A 17,829-nucleotide genomic window follows, 5' to 3' on the forward strand; every position below is an offset into this window, starting at 1 on the left:
TGGTCGGAAGATCTACCCGGACGAGACATGGGTGACGGCAGGGCATACAGTCTCAAGAGTCTGGGTAGACACGACCGTGGCCTCGTCTCACGACGCTTTGATGCATGGTCTCTCGACGGGCCTGAAGCAGGCATCGGGGAAGGGCCAATGCCTAATCGTCACCCACATTGGCAGCGAGGACCGCTTCGTCGACAGCTGCCTGGACGTGTTCTGTAGCCAAAACACCAGCGATTACCATGAGGAAGTAGATGGCGCCTGCCTTGAAAGTGGTTCGACGGTGTCCTCGACAAACTACCGACAATGTTATTGACATTGAAGAAACATTCAGACGAGGTGGCGCCACAGGTGCCCCCCTCCAGCCCATCGTCATCCAGCTGGATGGGGATGACACCCCATCCGAAAGTGACCTGTATGGTGTTGAGCCCCTTAACGAAGCGTAACGCTAACATTAAGGAGAAAGCGTGCAACATCTCAAAACACAAAACAGTCCTCGTATGTGTAAAATCGGACTGTCGTTCTTGTTCATGACTAACCTTCCGTGTTTCATGTTCTTGCATGTTGTTGTCATGCTTCTCTGCATCGTTACCTTACTGTTCATGGCTTTTCGATATAGCAGCCACCAGACAAATTATTCTTTTGGTTGCAATAATGTGTAAGCTGGTCTATGCATTCCACTATGCCATGAATCACCAGTATAGAGTTCGACTTCGCCAAAACAAAAGTTTGCAGCCCATCTACAGCAGAGACATCAGATACCACATTGGCCTTCCCGCTGTCTAAACATCTTCGCTATGCAACAAATCGAATTTCGATTGTAAATATAGCTCTTTTTTGTCTGAGAAAAACGACACACCAGATCACTGTTAGTGCTCTGCTTTAACACATAAATGGGACGTCCGTGGCCGTTCACATGATTGAGGCCATTATGAGAACAACAATGTGTGTCAGCACTGTGGGCAGCGAGCACGGCCATCTTGAGTGCTTCAATGGCTTCTGAAACTGGTTTAGAATGAGTGGAGCTGTTCCTCGGTTTTGTGATGGTGTGGTCTGTAACAGGCGTGATCCTCTTTTCCGTTGGTGCTGCTGTAGTGCTCCTGTAAGCTGGCCCAAAGGTTAAATAGGTGCAGGTCACGATTTGGGGTCCCTTCTCGCACTCAATCAAGTGGGTCGCTGCCTGGAAGGCCTGGGGATGTACTGTTGGAGCAGGAATCGTAGGATCCGTCTAATGGGTTGCTGAGAAGTTATCCCATGCAACGAATCATGCAGAGCCCTTTGCAGGCTGAGGTCGTAATGATGCAAACTATATCAGATAGGTAGGTGGTCGCTTCCCACTGTCAGTGTGCACTCGCCGTACTCCTCAGCTTAGGGAGCCCCATGCTAACCCTTAACTCTCAGGCCCAAGCTCGCTGTACTCATCATAATTTTGCGTCAATATCGGCGATAACGAGTCCTTGTCCAGACCAGAACCATTTATTTCACTTTGCCTGATGGAGACGAACCAGCTGCTCCTTATCCAATTCCAGGTCGTGAACTTTGGAGAGACATGAAATTCATTAGTTTTTTTTTTCTGTTTAGAGTGCATTTTGTCTGGCAATGGGTATCTAAAAATGATGCCGGTTGCAATGATGTTGAAGTAGCGTGGCTCGGAAACGGGCTTTTTCTGTGGTGGTACATCGTTTCATCAAACATTTCCCCGACAGTTTGTTTCATTGACACTGCAACGTTTTATGGGCAGATTGTTTCATCAACACTCATTTTATCGACCTATATCTTGCTATGTTTCGTCGACAACATTTTTCTTTTTGGTTAGGGGTGCACTGGTCTGCTGGTGAGCGAGGGTATGTGTATGTGCACGGGTACGGGACCACCCGTGCACGCTGCTGCGAAGTGGCATGTACAGGTGGGTTCACATACTTGTAATGAACTGCCACAGACTGTTGCCTAATTACGGGCTGTGAACGGGTGGGTCGGATAGTTTAACTTGTGCCCCAGTGATAAACGCGCGACGAAATGTTTCTACCGTGTGCAATTCATATGTCAATGAAACTTTACAGCACCGTGTGGTAGTGTCGATGAAACAATCAGTGTCAATGAAACGGGTGTTGATGAAATGACAGGGACCCTTTTTTCTGAAGGTTCCATGGAAGCGCTGGCAATGAGAACTGCGAAGTTGCCTCCAAGAAGAAGTTTGATATGTTTTCTACATGAGTCTGACTTTGCCAAGGTAGACCTAAAAGACGGTGGCAGACTCTGAAGAGCTTGTTCGTGGCAATGGCCCGGTATAATGCAGAGATAAACATACCTCAGAAATGTAACTAGGTGGCTCGAGCCAATGCTTCATTCAAACATTGTTGACTTTATTGTTATTGACCGACACGCGGGATTGACGTCACGGAGCTGCGGCAGTGCTGCAATCGCGCTGGAGCTGGATGGTGTGGGCAGAAGGACGCACGTTTTGCATGGACGTCATAGCATTCCAACATGCCGCAAAGCTGTGTAGTTGTTAATTGCACTGAAAGGTACAGAAAAATTAGCGGAGTGAGTTTCCACAAGTTCCCGGCAGACTCTGAAAGGCGCAGAAGGTGGATAATATCCGTGGATCGAAAAGAATGGTTGCCTCACAAGGACGACCATTTGTGCGGCAAGGACTTTTTTGAAGGCAAGTATGGCTTCCATTTCAATCTCTGTCCTGAGGCTTGCTTAAGTGCTGAGAAACCGTCGTCCGATCGAGACCACCCAGATTTTGTTCCCATTTCTCATTTATCACATATATTAGTGTTTTGACGTTCGCACACGGAAGGTAGACCCTTGAGTTCACTCTCAAAGCGTATAAGCTTTGCCGCACACCTGCAGGCGTACCTTACAGCGTGAGTTACAAAACGAGGACAGAGATCCTTCAGCAAAGCTTTCTAAATACAAGAGCCATTTTTTTATTGTAAATAATTGATGTATTATTAATCACAAAAGTAGAAATCACCTACAAAGATGAAGACAAGAAAATATGTATTGCTACAATGCAAAATATTGCACATTCCGAAGAGGTCGGTGTGAAAAAATGGAAGAATTAATCTGCATATGGCTTGAGTTTCTTGAGGCCAGTCTTTGCCAAGATCACTGGCACAAACTGATCGTTTGTAAAGTGATCCTGAAAAATAAATGCAGCATCGCATATTTTTAGTTGCCATTTGTGAAGCACCGATCGCGGAAATATGTTGCACAAACAAAATCGCGAGGTGCTCGATCGTTGGTGACTCTCCTTTCACTGACGCAAGATGCACGCGGTAACACTACAACCCTTTTTATTTCAGTGGCGCCCTCGTCTCTCACGCATCATTCTCAAACACGGCCGACTCAATGCAAGCGAGCTAAGAGCGAGCGAGTTGGTTTTCAATATCAAATATGCGGTAAAAGACATCTCAAAGTCCTTCGTGCCGGTAATATAGTTCCGTGTTTGTCTCGTCTCATGATCGTACTAGGTGATCTTCATCGGCGAGACCGAAAGAGACAGGTAATACAATTCAGAGTTTGACAATGCTTTACCTCGCAAAGTCTCCCTCGGAGGCACTCGAAACTTTTCCGATCAATCCGGTGGAGCCATTGTCTTTGCTGTTAAAGGGGTACTCCGCCGATTTCCTCATGGTCCCCGATTTGCTTGAAATTTTGGTAAACTCGCCAAACAACATCGCCAAAATAGTATCCCAAATATTAGGTCAAAATAATTTTTTTTCACAAAGTTATTGAATTTACAATTTTGGTCCTCACCGTGTTTTTCAAACTCAAAGTCTCTACTGGCAACAATGAAAAAGTGACGTCAGTGGAAGTGCAGGGGTTCACTCTTTGGACTGTAGAATTTGTTCCCAACTGATTGGAAGCAGTTTCATGGTGTCAAATGAATGCTTTGGAAGCTCGCTCCAGGGCCCGCGCTTCAGCACGGAACAAATGATTGGCATATTCTATTTTTTAGACTGCTCGCCCGACTGGCAAGCTGACCTTCCACTGACGTCACAACACTAAAAAGAGCGGGTATATTTGAATGTTGGTTTTTGCATCATTTTCATTTGCCGATTTCGCAATAACTATAAGGAATTTCACGATACTAAATAGCATACCAGAAAGGGTAAAGGCCGGGGAGTCAGAAAATATAGTTAGTTGAGGTAGCTCAAAAATCGGCGGAGTACCCCTTTAAGGATTTTCCTTTCCCGTCGAAACGGCAAAAAAGCTCCTTTCCTTTCGCAATGCTGTTTGTGCGACCTACAGCACAGCATGATGGCATCGCGTTGCCGCCGAGGTTGTGGTAAAATATATTTAAAGAAAACCTACGGCCGGGCCGCGAACAACGGAGCCACCGCTACGCCTCGCCCAGTGATGGCGTTGGTTTCGAGCAGAAGACGGAATCGCGCGGGATCATGGGAAGACAACGGTCACGTGTCGCGCCAGGTCCAATTGAAGTGAGGGGAAAGAGAACTTTTGAGAGGGAAAGGGCATCGGCGAGGAGAATTTCTCTCCCCCAATTCAGAAAATGGTTTGGGCTACCTTTCAGTAGAGAGGGGCCTTAGTTTGACCAGTTTGGATGGAATGCGGGCACAGTCGGCCATCTTTTTGGTAGAGTTATATTATCTCTAGCCATCATAGTAATATGTCGGACAGCACTGTGACGGCAGGCTGCCATAAAAATAGCTGTGGGTCTAGTACACTGTACAGTGGGTGATATTTCGTGCTTGATTGAAGTTGTTCGACGAAGCAGATTCTTGAAACCCGGCGTGAATGGCAGCCCCATCCTTGAGGACCCGGCGAAAGTTTTACTAAAGCACAGCACCAGGGAAAAGCAGTGCAGCTCGTATCGAAAGCAGACACCGTACTGGCGTCCGCTTTCGATGCTTCTCTGATGCGATTTTCGATGCGAGCTGTTCTGCTTTTTCCCAGTGCTGCGATTTCGTGAAACTTTCGCCAGGTCCTCAAAGATCCGGCTACCATTCACGTCGGGTTTCAACAATATGTTTCGTCGAACAATTTCAATCACGCACGAAATATAAACCACAGCCATTGTAATGGCAGCCTGCCACCACAACTGCCACAACGCTCTCTGCCATGGATGGATGATAATGGCTGCACCAACTGTACTATCGGGGAAAAATGAAATGCGAACAGAGGAGCGCGTGGCTCGCGGTACAGGCTGCGCCGCCTGGAAGTGAGCCAAGGAGCGAGGGTGCGTAGCCTACTCCGACGTGTTCACGCCCCTCCCTCTGCGCTCCCCAAGCTTCAGCAGTGTGCCTCCTAGTGCGCTGAAAGCTATCACCGCTATCTTTGCTGGCTCAGCGCGTGCAGTGCAAAGAAGCTCGCCGCACTCACCGAGCACGCAAAGATAGCGGTGACAGCTTTCAGCGCACAGAGCGGCGCACTGGCGAAGCTGGGGAAGCGCCAATCGAGGGGCGTGAACAGATCGAAGTAGGCCACGCACCCTCGCCCATAGGTTCACTTCCAGGCGGCGCAGCCTGTACCGCGAGCCACGCGCTCCTCTGTTCGCATTTCATTTTTCCCCGATAGTACATTGGCTAGAGGTAATATGACTCTACCAAAAAGATGGCCACCAGTGGCCGCATTCGCGGAGCGGGCAAACGCGATCCAGCCAATAGGCATAGAGATCAGTGGGTTTAACCGACTCCGCCCGCATTTTTGTAGGAAAATCACGTCACTTTTGCCTCTACCAATCAGACGTGAAAATGTCACTTCCATGACTATTTAAAAGGAATATGTACAATGTCAAACTTAGTTATCCTGGTTTCCACTCGGGAGCAAGCAGACACATATTCCCGTAGCTGTGCTCACCTCTTTGCGTCGCCGTTTTTCCACGGCGCCGCTGTGCCGCTCTCGCTTGCGTTTTCGTGTGAAAAGCGATGGCACCACGCCAGGCTTCAACCTGAGCTGTTTTACAGGCAAGCCCAGACTTTCCAGTAACTTTGGGCTCCTCTGGTAGTCCTCGTCTGCGAAGTGCTCCGTGCACAGACAGGCGCCTTTGGCGGGCTTCCACGTTGGCTGGGAAGGACGGGCCGCGCGAATCCACAGCTTGCGTAATGTGGGCTCACGCGGAAACGTATGCACGGGCCTGCCGCTGTACCATACGCTGTTCGAGCAGTCTTCTGCAGCGCAGTGCCGCGGCATAATTGCTGAAACAGTGAAGCTGGACCAAAATCAGGAATACACGGCGCGGGACGACCAAGAAGCGGGAGTACTATGGCGTCAGTTCCGCCAGGGCCAATCTATAGCCAATCGTTAGCCAGGGCTCTAGCCAGGGCCAGTGTCGAACCGATATTTTTGTCAGTTCAGTTCGGGTTCACAGCTTTTGGTTCAGTTCCGAGGAGCAAAAATAACGGTTCAAACCGGTTCGAACCGGCTTGAACCACTAAATTAAAGACTATATTTTACGCGTCACTTCCGGTTAGAATCGAAATCGAAACCAACGTCACCAAGCTTCAAGAAAAAAGTGACGCGCCCACCGCCGAGTAGCGGTTCTAGGGTGCCTTCATGCGCGCTTTGCTTTAGGGTGGTGGCATCTCGCCATTTTGTCACACATGTTTATTTTTATTTTTTGTTGAAAAGCGCGTGAAAGAGCGTGTCCCTGCACGCGCTTGTGGCGCTGACTGTGCTATGGCGACATTTTGTTTTCGTCGATTTCTTTGTATTTTGCCCGTGAGCGCGTGTTGTCGGCATCTGGTACTACAAAGGATGGCATCACCCTAAACAGAAGGACATTGAGGCACCCTAAGCGGTTCTGTCGTTGTAAGCCCGCCCGCCCGACTCGCTCGGTCTGACGCCTCGGTACCTTCGGATACACCTTGAAACACATATTTTGTGTGTGTGTTCACAAAATGTATTACCAACGACTGTTGCCAGTGTAATAATATCCTGATTAATATTATATTTTTTGAGTCCTTTGAGGTAAATACACGCCCGCCGGGCTTTCGTAGTTTTAGCAGTCTTCGACATTCGGCACCAAGGCAAAAAAGCTCGACAAAATGGCTGCGTCTAGCGTGATTTCCGGCACATGGACCGCTGTATTTTGGTTGTTTTCGGACTGAAATACCGTGAACTTCCTTCCTCTGGTGTCATGTGTTTATGTACACACTGGAATGAGATTTCGTGCGCAGGCGAGCTGTTGAACAAACAGAGTGAAAAAAACCTCGAGGCAAGGAACGCCGCATTAGAATACCAATGTGAAGATGTCTTCGTCATTTGAAGGAGGCGGCCTGTTTTTGTGTTTGTGTTCGGCTACGTTGAGGCCTCCTACCAGAACATCTGTTTAGTCCCGAGCCTTTCTTTACACACTGGTAGGTTTCAGTATATGTGCGGCAACAAAGCAAACCAGAACTTGCAAATAAAGCACGGCTTGTCGATTGCTTCCTTCATGAAATTGCAGACGCTCACAATTCAATCGAAAGTTAGACATGACGCAGAAGGTGGCAGTAGCAAACAATAAAGCCAAGCTCCTGTGATCGCCAACTACAGGTATTTTCGGCCTTGATATTTTGCATTCTGCTCGTGATTTTCTTATGGAAAAAGAAATAAACGTTGCACAATATTCATCTGCAGTTTTAGCGCTGCCAAAGATTTGTTGTGGCAACGAATAAAAGGTAGAATATGCATTTTGTTAATTTTGGTGGCAACTATGTGGGAGCGTTGATCGAGAACTCCGGTGCTGACAGCGCATGCGAGCTCCTGATTGTGGATACTGGTGATAGACGAATATGAGAGACATCAACTATGAGATTAATCTTGTTTTATTTTAATAATACACGAACAGAAAATCACACTCGGAAGCTCAAACCAAAGCTAGGCGGCTATGCTCCTATCCGTTACATTATACCGCCTAAAAATCAAAGAAATCGTAAAGGTGCATATTTTCAATCATGTGGCTGCAGCACAATCTACCGGCAGAGTCTCTTTTTTTTTTTTTTTCTCTCAAAAATAAGTGCGCAAGGGTCGCCGACCGCCTGATATAGAATTATATAGAATTACTCCCTTCCCATGTGCTCTCGGTGATGGGTGTTTAAACGCGTTGCATTCTACTACTACTAAAAAAAAAAAAAAAAAAAAAGGTACACATTGTTTTAGTAATTTTTGGTAACTTATTTTGAATTAAAAGTTTTATGATGTGTTTCTGTACCTTACACACTATGGTATCTTCAAGCAAATATTATTTATATGAAGATGAACAGTGTATTTGTGTATTTTATACGCATTCCATTGCCCCCTTGATGTTTGGCTTGGTGGTTACAGAGTTGTTGTAATTGCCATTTTAACACGATCTTCATGACCAGTAACGTGCCATATGATATATAAGAATGCAGTTCATTCCATTCAATACATTTCATATTTACGAGAATCGCAGTCTACCTGTGTTGGGTCCCAGCCCAGCACGCACATGTTCGTCGCTTTGGAAGGCGAGCAATTTACGCGCCACACGCAAGAACGCTGAAAATGGCATCGACCAGAAGTGCTTTTCAGAAATGGTCTATTGACCTTTTGCTAAATTACTTAAGCACCGAGCAGCATATTCATGCCACAAGAGTAGTGACACGTGCTGGCGCCTGCAACAGTAACTTTTCTAAAGAAAATCTAAAACAAATGGCACGTTCCTTTAGGTTATACGAGCGTGTCGGGCATGTGTACCCACATTCCGAGCATTTTCCGTGGGGCTTTTGCAATTTTTTCAAAAAATGTATTGCGTGACTCTTCGACCTTTCTTTGCCAGCCATCTTTTAATAAAAATAGAACGGATTTACTAGCGATATCACGAAACTAGCGAGCCGCGGTTTGAGCGTACCGAGTTGGAAAAACGGTTTGATCAAAATTCCAACTGCTCCCGTTTTTATTTTTTTTATTTTTTTTTTATTTTTATAGTTTAGCACATAGGCCAAGGTCATACATTGTGCAAATATAGATAATTATCAACTTCAATTAGCACGAACGCCCAGGTTTTCTCGCTGTTAGACGCGAGAAAGGCGGGCGCGAGCGTACCCGATTGTCGGCCGCGCGCCTCGCTGCACATCCGTGACGTCACGCTTGGCTGGCGGGGAAAACTAGGGAAAAACTAGGGACAACAATGTTTCGGTTTCGGCAGTGAACAAAATAGCACTTTTTTAATTAAGTAGTGTGAATCTGGGAGAACGAGATAGCATTTCGGAATCAGGAAGGCATCCGCATTCAGATTATGCCTTTGGACTAGGTAGCTCGAAAAATCGGCGGCGTTCCTCTTTAAAGGGATACTACAACGAAATTTCGGCGCTCATTTTTGGGTCTCTATGTGTTCAAAAGAGCAGTATCACATGGAACATACCGATATCTTGTTAAAAAAGTCTCGAAAAGGAATTTTAAAACGAATTAAACGATTAGCAAAGAGCACCTGGTGGATGTCGCTAACGCCTCGTTTGTAATGCTCGTCTAGGAACCTTGACAGCTAGTGACGGAGGTTGTCTCGTCTCCGGCCACGACGAGAGAAGGGGGGAAGGAGGAACTCCCCTCTTCCCGAGAATCCCTTTTGTGTGTCGCAGAAGTCGCTATTGTCCCCCTAGAAGATTATAGAAGATTAACCCGTCACTCAAAATTCGTACAAAAGCAGCCGCTTCGGTGGCTGGAACGACTAGGCCATCCTCTCGACGTCAGCCTCGCCGTAGCTTTGCTCGTCTTGAGACGACCTACGTCACGATTGCGTTGGATGTCACGTGCTCTAAGCTGGGCCTTCTCCGAGCGCTTGCCAGAGTGGGCCGTTTATAACGAAAAATACAGCCACCAGGCTCAAAATACAAACGTGCGATTGTCATTTACGGATATTGTGGATCATATTCAACCTATTTTTGAACACGACGAGAATATTGCAAATTTCGTTGAAGTATCCCTTTAACGCCAGAGATACGTTCTAAGCTAATCTCTAACAAATCGTTTTTTTTTTTTTTAAATTTGATGCACAGAAGCTGCAAAAAAACTTTTTTTTAGAAAGTATTGTTGAAGCTTTTTTTTTTTTTTGAGCGTGACGTCATATGCAGGGTTTTCGGAATCTTTGTTTTCGTGCATCTTCAGTACCCATCAAAGCTATGTACGCGCACTCTTGCTATTTTCAAAAAGATAAGAAAAGGACGTCACGATTGGTGCCAGTGCGAGGGAATATACCCAGGCAGCACACCAATGTCGGTCCGACATTGGCCTAACATTGGCAAAGACCGGCCTCAATATTGGACAATATTGGAAGCGCTACCCTTTCCAATGTTGCCCCAGTGATCGGTGCCAATGTTCAGCCGTCGTTCCAGCCGATGTCGGCCCCATCATTGGTGCCAATGTTGGGCCATCGCTAAACCATGGTTCCAGCCAAGGTGCTCCCACATTGGCGAAGACCGGCGTAATATTGGACAACACTGGAAGCGCGACCCGATCCAATGTTGGCCGTCATGCTGATTTTTGGCCATCGTTGCACTCGCCCAGCTCTTTGCAAGTGCCCTCGCCAAGTTGTTTGCAAAAAGGAAGGTAAACAGACACAAGGGATTGTTTTGAAATCTCCTAACAGTTTATTACACACAGCTTATTCCGTAGACAAGCACAATCTCAGCAATTCGTAATATGTTAAGAGGTACTACTCAGCTGTGATGCAATTAAAAAGACTGCAACGCAAGCAACAACCGGGGTAATTCTTGGGTAGTGTCCATTCCCAATGTTTACAACATCACAGCCCAGCGTGCGATCTTCACAGCCCAGCACGTGTGTGTTCGTCGCTTTGAAAAGCGAGCAAAGCACACGCGCGCGAACGCTGAAAATGGCCCCGGCCACACGCTCTTTTTTGTAAATTCTATAGACGCTTTGCAGCAGCTGTGCATGGGCGCCGCCATAACTGACCTTCAGTTTTTGCTTCCCCTTATTACGTTTACTTCACTTCATTATTACCATAGCAGGCGAGGTCATTGCCATCCTAGATTTTATTCTGTCTTTCTCCCCAGCATTGGCCTTTGTGGAGGCTCGTCCACACCAATTTCAGTGGCTCGGTATCTCGGTAAAAAAAGAGAAGGTCAGCAATGGCGGCTGTATTCTGGCGCGTGTGTAAAGCGTCTATACCTGGCAAGATGGCAGTTGTACGCGTTGTCCACACGAGCGACACGAGCTTGGCGGCCGAAAGATCTGTGTATGACGTAACGACTGGTCGGCGGGTTTCCTTGTTTTCTCGCGTTTAGTGACATCTTCACGAAAAACGAACAACGCCTTTTGAGAAGGGGGACGAGGTACAATGGTCACCTCGGATGATTTCGATGTTCCAACAGAAGACTTCTTTCGTGGTCGAGGTCCCAGTGTAGTGTAGCCTTCGTCGTCGGTCATTGACGGTATAGAAGGGTGATTTCAGATAAGATCGAATAGGGGGTGGCTGGTCGACCTTTTTAATTTGCTTCATAATTTTATATGTTATTTCCCGATGTCAAAAATAAACAAAATCAGAATTATTTTCACCAAGAAAAAAAAATTGTCGGACGCAAAAAATCGTACATCACGTAGAGGTGGAATGTCGCATTTGCTTGCATAGCCGGAGGGGGCAACTTTGGTGATTAATAACTAAAGTTATACTTCTTAGGTGAGTTTCATAATATTTTAGCACAATCTATATGTACTTAGCAATACGAAAATATTTTTTTACTGTTTAGTATGTTTTAAAAAATAAATAAAAAAACATCAATTTCGGCCAATTGACCGTTTTTCCCCCAAATTTGCAGGCCTGTATCTTAGGAAATAATTTAGTCAGAAACGTGATATTTTAAGTAAATACACTACTTATAAATGTAAGTACATTCACTAAAATTCAAATTTATTTAGGCGCGGGTTGGGGAGATTTTGGCAAGCAAACACAAGACAAGCGCCAAAATAAAAATAGTTTAAGGGCGATTAAAAAAAAAATCCCGTTCTCGACTTTTTTTAAACTCTGACCAATCATTCTACTCTATTTGGGGATTAATATCAATTAAAAACATGTTGCATTATATTGATGGTGTAATAGATACAGCACCTCTACCGAGCCCCTTCCGCGAAGCTCGGCACGGAGTACCCCTGTGGTGCGACGCAGCTATTGCGACTTCTTACTTTGAGAGAAGTATCTTTTTATTCATTCGAGTATAGCAAGTAATAGTTTGTCACATCTTTGGCACGTTATAATAAATTGAGCGTTAAATATAATAAATTACACATCATATACAACACAGTTCTGCCTTCATAGGTTTCAAGATTGACAGATTTTGACACAAACATTTTCTGACGGTGTGCACTTAGAGTTTCTTCCAAGGGGACCCGACAGTCCGTGCCACGTCCAAGTCACAGGTCGAAGCTTCTGATGTTTTTTTACAGCCACACATGCCACGACTAAATACCAGGAAAGGCGCGCACTCCCACCCACCCTTCATTTTTGCGTTCACGGGATTCAACAACCTCGTCTTCGTCAAGAATTGTTCACTCACTCCTTTTAGTTTTTGGGAAAGGCTGTTCACCATGCATTTTGCAGACTGTATGGCCTTTCCTGGGAGCTGTCTCAAGTTGTGAAGCGTTGCTTGGTGTTTGACGAGTCCTCCAACTCCGTAACACGCGTTTTTTCCGTGCCCAATGGCCATTGGACCTTGGGAAAAAAATTTTTTTTGGAATTCATGAAGTTGGAAGTGATTCTTGAAGTGACTGGCGACACCGTCACTTACATAAGTCAAATGAGAGTACACAGCAAGGTTGTCATCGAACCACTCTCTCACTTTTTGTACAGCCAGACAGGCATGAGCGGAGTCATGATGCAAGTCGTCACTGATGACGACAAAAGTGTATGTCGACTTTCTAGTCGTCACCACACACGTAAATATTGAGACCTGTTTTTTTTTTCAGTGGTACGCTTGAATCTCGTCAGGAAGGATAACAGTCCAGTTTTCAGCAAAGTCGAAGTGGAAGACAATGCTACCACGCTGCGCGCACTGCTTTTCTTCATAGATGGCTTTGCCTTGCGTCTGTCTGATATGGTTGTGAATGATCCACCTTGAGACCGACACACGAAGCTCTTCCAGAAAAGTGACCGGATCTAAAGTCTTTTTCACGAGCTCGCCTGACTCCCATGCTGCCAAAACTATCTCTTCATCCTCGTAAATGTTGAGTTTTTCAAGTGTGAGAGACTGGCATTTGGGACAATGGTCTCATTCGCCTAAAAGGCACTGACGCGATGGCGGGCTGCAAATGAATGCCGAGTTCAATTCCGCTGCATCAAGTTGTGAGCCAGCAGCGTTTTGTAGAGAGGCGACACAGAGGTTATAGTTTGCGCAGTACACACAAACGCACGCTTCTTGCTGGGGATTGCATTTAACCCATCGGGGTCGCAGGGAGTAAAACTTCGTCAATCCGATGCCGGAGTCGGGATGGTCACTTCTATATACACGAAACGCTCCTCTGATTGACCGTGTCATAAAACGTTTCGGCGTGAGCGTTTTCTGGCCATCGAGCACAACGGAAATGACGTCCTTCTGATTGGGACTCTGCCTAAAACACTCTAACTCGTCTTTCATGTAGTACTCAACCGCTGCAGATATGTTTTCAGGGCTCACCTTACACCTTGTATAGGGATCGGGCACATACCACGCGCCGTGGTCCTCCCTCAGCTTCCGGAACCTATTAATGATGTATATCGATGCCTCTGGGATGATTTTCTGGATTTCATTTCTTGTCAAGGTTGATGGCAGGATGGTCAGCAATTGACAGTGTTCCCGGGGAGAGGCTGTGCACTCTTAGAAAAAAGGGTACGGATAGTCCTCCCTTACGGGAGGAACGGTCTTGTAACCTATGTTCCTTTAGAAAGGGAGAAACCTTCGTCCCTGAAGCAGGTGAGCAAAGTTCCTCCGTCGCTTGCATCTCAATATGGCGGCCCCGAATCGAGCCCAATAAGGCTTAACGAGGACGCTACGTCTCTTGTACGGGACGAGAGCAGCAGCAAATGAAAGCGTAACACGATCTTTCCGAAAACTGTGTTTATTTCCGAAGCCAGATTCCCCCCACAGGTACAGAAACCTGCGTTTCGAAAGCAGTTACTCAGTCTTCTCGTCGACAGCACTGCGATGTTAAACGGAAACAACCGATACCGAGTTACTTCGTGCACTTTGCGTCTTACCTTTGGTGTTCCTCGAGTCACAATTCCTTCGTCAACCGCACATCACGGAGAAGGGCAAACTCACTCCGCGAAACCAAAAGCCGTTCTCGAAAGAACAAACTCGAAGCCGCTGTTTATTGCGTAGCGTGAAAGAAGGTTAAATCGCTAGCCACCAGATGGCAGGGTCAAGCAGAGTAATTGCAAGTAGCTAGGCTAGGTGGCGCTAGATACCGCCCAATTCATGTTCTACAAAAAATAATTTGCGTCTCTCAGGCCACTACTGCGCTTGAGGATCCTCTGCTATACACACATGACACCCATTACACTTATTACAAGCATCAGGTGAACATACCTTAAGCACATGCACTGCACGCACAAATATCAATACAACAGAACACCACACTAACCCGAACACTACACCCGTGTTCTACGTTTCCGTCTTTTATACTGGTCGTTTTGAACGTGCGGAACTTTTCGGTGACTCCCTAAGCAATAAAAAACATTCCCAGCATGTTGATTTTTTCCCAGCAATGTCATACCTCTGAGAGTATTTTGAATGGCTCAGGGGATGAATCTCTTATTAAAAAGTAAACGCTCGATCACGCCGTAATTATTTGAAAGCAATAAATCAAACCGCTCCAATGCGGTTCGAAGCCATGAGTTTGTTTCCCCGCACGGCGCGTCGTAGCCTGTATTTCTATTGTGTTTGTTTTTCTATTTCTGCTGTTCGCGCAAAGCTGCAATTGCCGTCTTGAATTAATCTCTGTAGAGCGGATATTCACTCAGCTGGAAGTGATGCTTCACGGGCTGAGAAATCGCTTTTCGATCAACTTGAATGCAGTCAAAGCCGCGACTTGTGGCAGGTGTTAAGTGTACGGAGCTACGCCGTGGAGAGCCCGAAAACTTCTAGCGCTCATCCTAGCGTGCCACTTGGAGGGCAGTTTCTCCAGGAACCGTAGTATATATTTAAACAGCAAAATAAATGGTAGCTTTTTTTTTCATTTTACCTACTATTGTTTTTTAATGCTAAAATTCCACACTGTAAATATACGTACTTTCCGTCACAATTTCGTACTGTTGTCCTTGCCCCAGAGCGCAATCGCTCTCGGGGACAATACAACCAGCAGTCACATTGGCCACTGTACGATAGGAGCTTATACTGCTCAGACCAGCGTTCCAACATGACTATCCGCACGTTGATCGATTGCACGTAATCCCTCAAGCGGTATTAAACTTTTTAATGTAAAGCAGAATGTCAAACTGCGACAACCCGCCCCCTCCGATCACGGCCCGACCAGCGGCATCAATGCCCGACCGTTTACGATCTCCTCTTGTTGTTACACCACTGATACGCGAACACACGGTCACATCGGCGATAATTCCAGTCTTCCGTTCACAACCCACAACACTGCCATCACGATGTTGCAGCAATGTTGCTGACACGCACAAACACAGAACCACGTTGAACGCCGGTTGCACTCGGCATCGGAAAACGGAACCGAACTCAGGGGGGAAGGCACCCAGGCAGCCGGCAGCAACACCTGCCTTTCTTGGACACAGCGGGCACAGTTCCTGCGGTTTCCATAACGTCGAAAACGTCGACACAGTTCCGCGTGCTTTCGCTACTGTAGTCTGTAGTGCTGCAGTGGCTGTAGCGGCTGTAGTTCCGTGCCGCGCGAGTCAAACAATCCGGAGCATCCGGAGACGGCCATCCCCCAGTGTACGTGGCACTGCTGGCACTGTTCCGGAACTTCGCTGTTTCTAGCGGCTTCGTTTGCTCGTTTGATAAAATTAATGATAAAAACGTCAATGCAACCGAAATGTTCTGCACGTTTAGACTAGAAGACGGAATTACAGGCGGCCTTCGCTGCTGCTGAAGCTCAATCAACTCAACAGCTATTTATTAAACAACGTGCGCGACCTGCTCGAAAAACGAAACCGAAAGACGATGAGTCGGGAGGGCGAAAGCTTTCACCCGTCTGCCTGGAGAAGGAGAAAAAAGTTTCGTTCCTCCCCTTTTCTCGTGTCCGCTTGGGGGCGCGTCGGTAGAAGGGAGGAAGGCGCGCCGTTGCTACTTTTTTCCTCCCTTTTTGTCTTAGAGTGTGGTCGCAAAGGCGCGGCGAATGTTGGCCGCCCACTCGGTGCATGTGGAGCACTTTTGCTCCGACGACCCCGATGCCACGTTTTCATATATATATATATATATATATATATATATATATATATATATATATATATATATATATATATATATATATATATCAGTGTGTCGGACCGAAAAAAATACGGGTTCGGTTACGGTTCAGGTTCAGGTATATTTATTTTGTTCCGGTTCAGTTCCCGTTCGATTAATTCGATCCGCGAACCGGTTCGCGAACCGGTTCGGAAATTATAAATGACAAATTGCAACATCAAAATAAATTACAAATATAACATCTGAAATCAGCACATACGAAACGGGATACATCGTAGTGTAAGGCTCAGGGATTTCTACCAGGAATGGTTTCTTTATGTGCACTCAAAGGTTACCTCACCGACGTTTACGCATTCGGACTTCATCTAATTGGGTCCGACGCAGTAGCTGTAAAATCCGCGACCTCCTTACAAACCCACTTACAAGTAGAACTCGCTAACTATCCCGCCACCTCGGCGTGTAAGCAATTGAAGGAACAGTGGGGAGAAAATACAGCTTTCTTTATTTGAACTAGCCTTCGGTAACTCAAATTAGACCCTTAAAGAAGTTTTCATTAAACAAGATACGGAATATGAAAAACACTTCACCGAACGCAACGCCAGAAGGACGTAATAGGATAAATATTAAAATAGAAGAGTTCGCTGTCTCACAAATATGTTAGCTTCTAAGTGCCTCCGGATGCATTATTATCAAACTCCACAGCCTTTTCTTTTCTCATTCCGATGGAAGCAAGCTTCAAGAACTCGCGCGTTCTAGAAACGTGTTATGAAATGAGCACACAGCAGCATTTAGGATTTACGAGATTGCAGGAAAATGAAATCCTGTGACGCGATTTTTTTTTTTTTTTTTTCAAGCCACGATCAGCGCAATACTGGTTCCTATGTCAAGATTCATGGATGCAGCGTTTGTCAAGATTCATGGATGCAGCGTTTATATTCCTAAGACTGAGGAGAAGAAAAATATGTAAGCGAGGTGTGTGTCAGTTGACGGCACTTAGAAAACAAATGGCATTGATAGCACATTCATTGTCAACAGCGCGTGGCCGAACCGTTTTGACACGAGCCGGTAACCGTTATTTTTTTTCCGGTTCAGTTCCGGTTTTCGGTTCGGTTCGGTTCCGGTTCGACACCCTGATATATATATATATATATATATATATATATATATCCGATAAGGGGCTCGGTAGAGAAGCTGTATCCATTGCACCATCAGTATGATGCAACATGTTTTTAATTCATATTAACCGCTAGATAGAGTTGAATGACTGGGTAGAATTAAAAAAAAAAAATAAAAAAAACTTTTTTTTTTAAGTCGCACTTAAAATATTTTTATTTTGGTGCTTGTCTTGTGTTTGCTTGCCAAAATCTCCCCGACCCACGCATATACAGATTTGAATTTCAGTTAATCTACTTCCATTTATACGTAGCGTATGGAATTAAAATATTACTCTTCGGACTACAGTATTTTCTAAGATACAGGCCGGCAAAGTTGGGGGAAAACA

At 45.9% G+C, this 17,829-nt stretch overlaps 1 protein-coding gene and 1 pseudogene across 2 annotated transcripts in view; both read right to left on the reverse strand.

Annotated features, from left to right (window-relative positions):
* LOC120846750 (peroxynitrite isomerase THAP4) overlaps positions 1-6,259 on the reverse strand; it is a 39,609-nt gene extending 33,350 nt beyond the window's left edge. Inside the window, exon 1 of one of the 2 annotated variants that reach the window (XM_040503924.2) lies at positions 5,827-6,233. In XM_040503924.2, the coding sequence (XP_040359858.1) occupies positions 5,827-6,159 (333 nt within the window). In that variant the 5' untranslated portion in view covers positions 6,160-6,233. Of the gene's footprint in view, positions 1-5,826 lie in introns of both variants that reach the window. The other variant, XM_040218620.3, reaches the window with a different exon arrangement.
* Positions 6,260-12,174: 5,915 nt separating this feature from the next.
* On the reverse strand, positions 12,175-12,812 carry LOC120846757 (annotated as a pseudogene).
* Positions 12,813-17,829: the final 5,017 nt, after the last annotated feature.

This window comes from Ixodes scapularis, unplaced genomic scaffold (assembly GCF_016920785.2).
Source record: "Ixodes scapularis isolate PalLabHiFi unplaced genomic scaffold, ASM1692078v2 PGA_scaffold1__304_contigs__length_218370807, whole genome shotgun sequence".
In the NCBI taxonomy this organism is placed as follows: Eukaryota; Metazoa; Arthropoda; class Arachnida; order Ixodida; family Ixodidae; genus Ixodes; species Ixodes scapularis.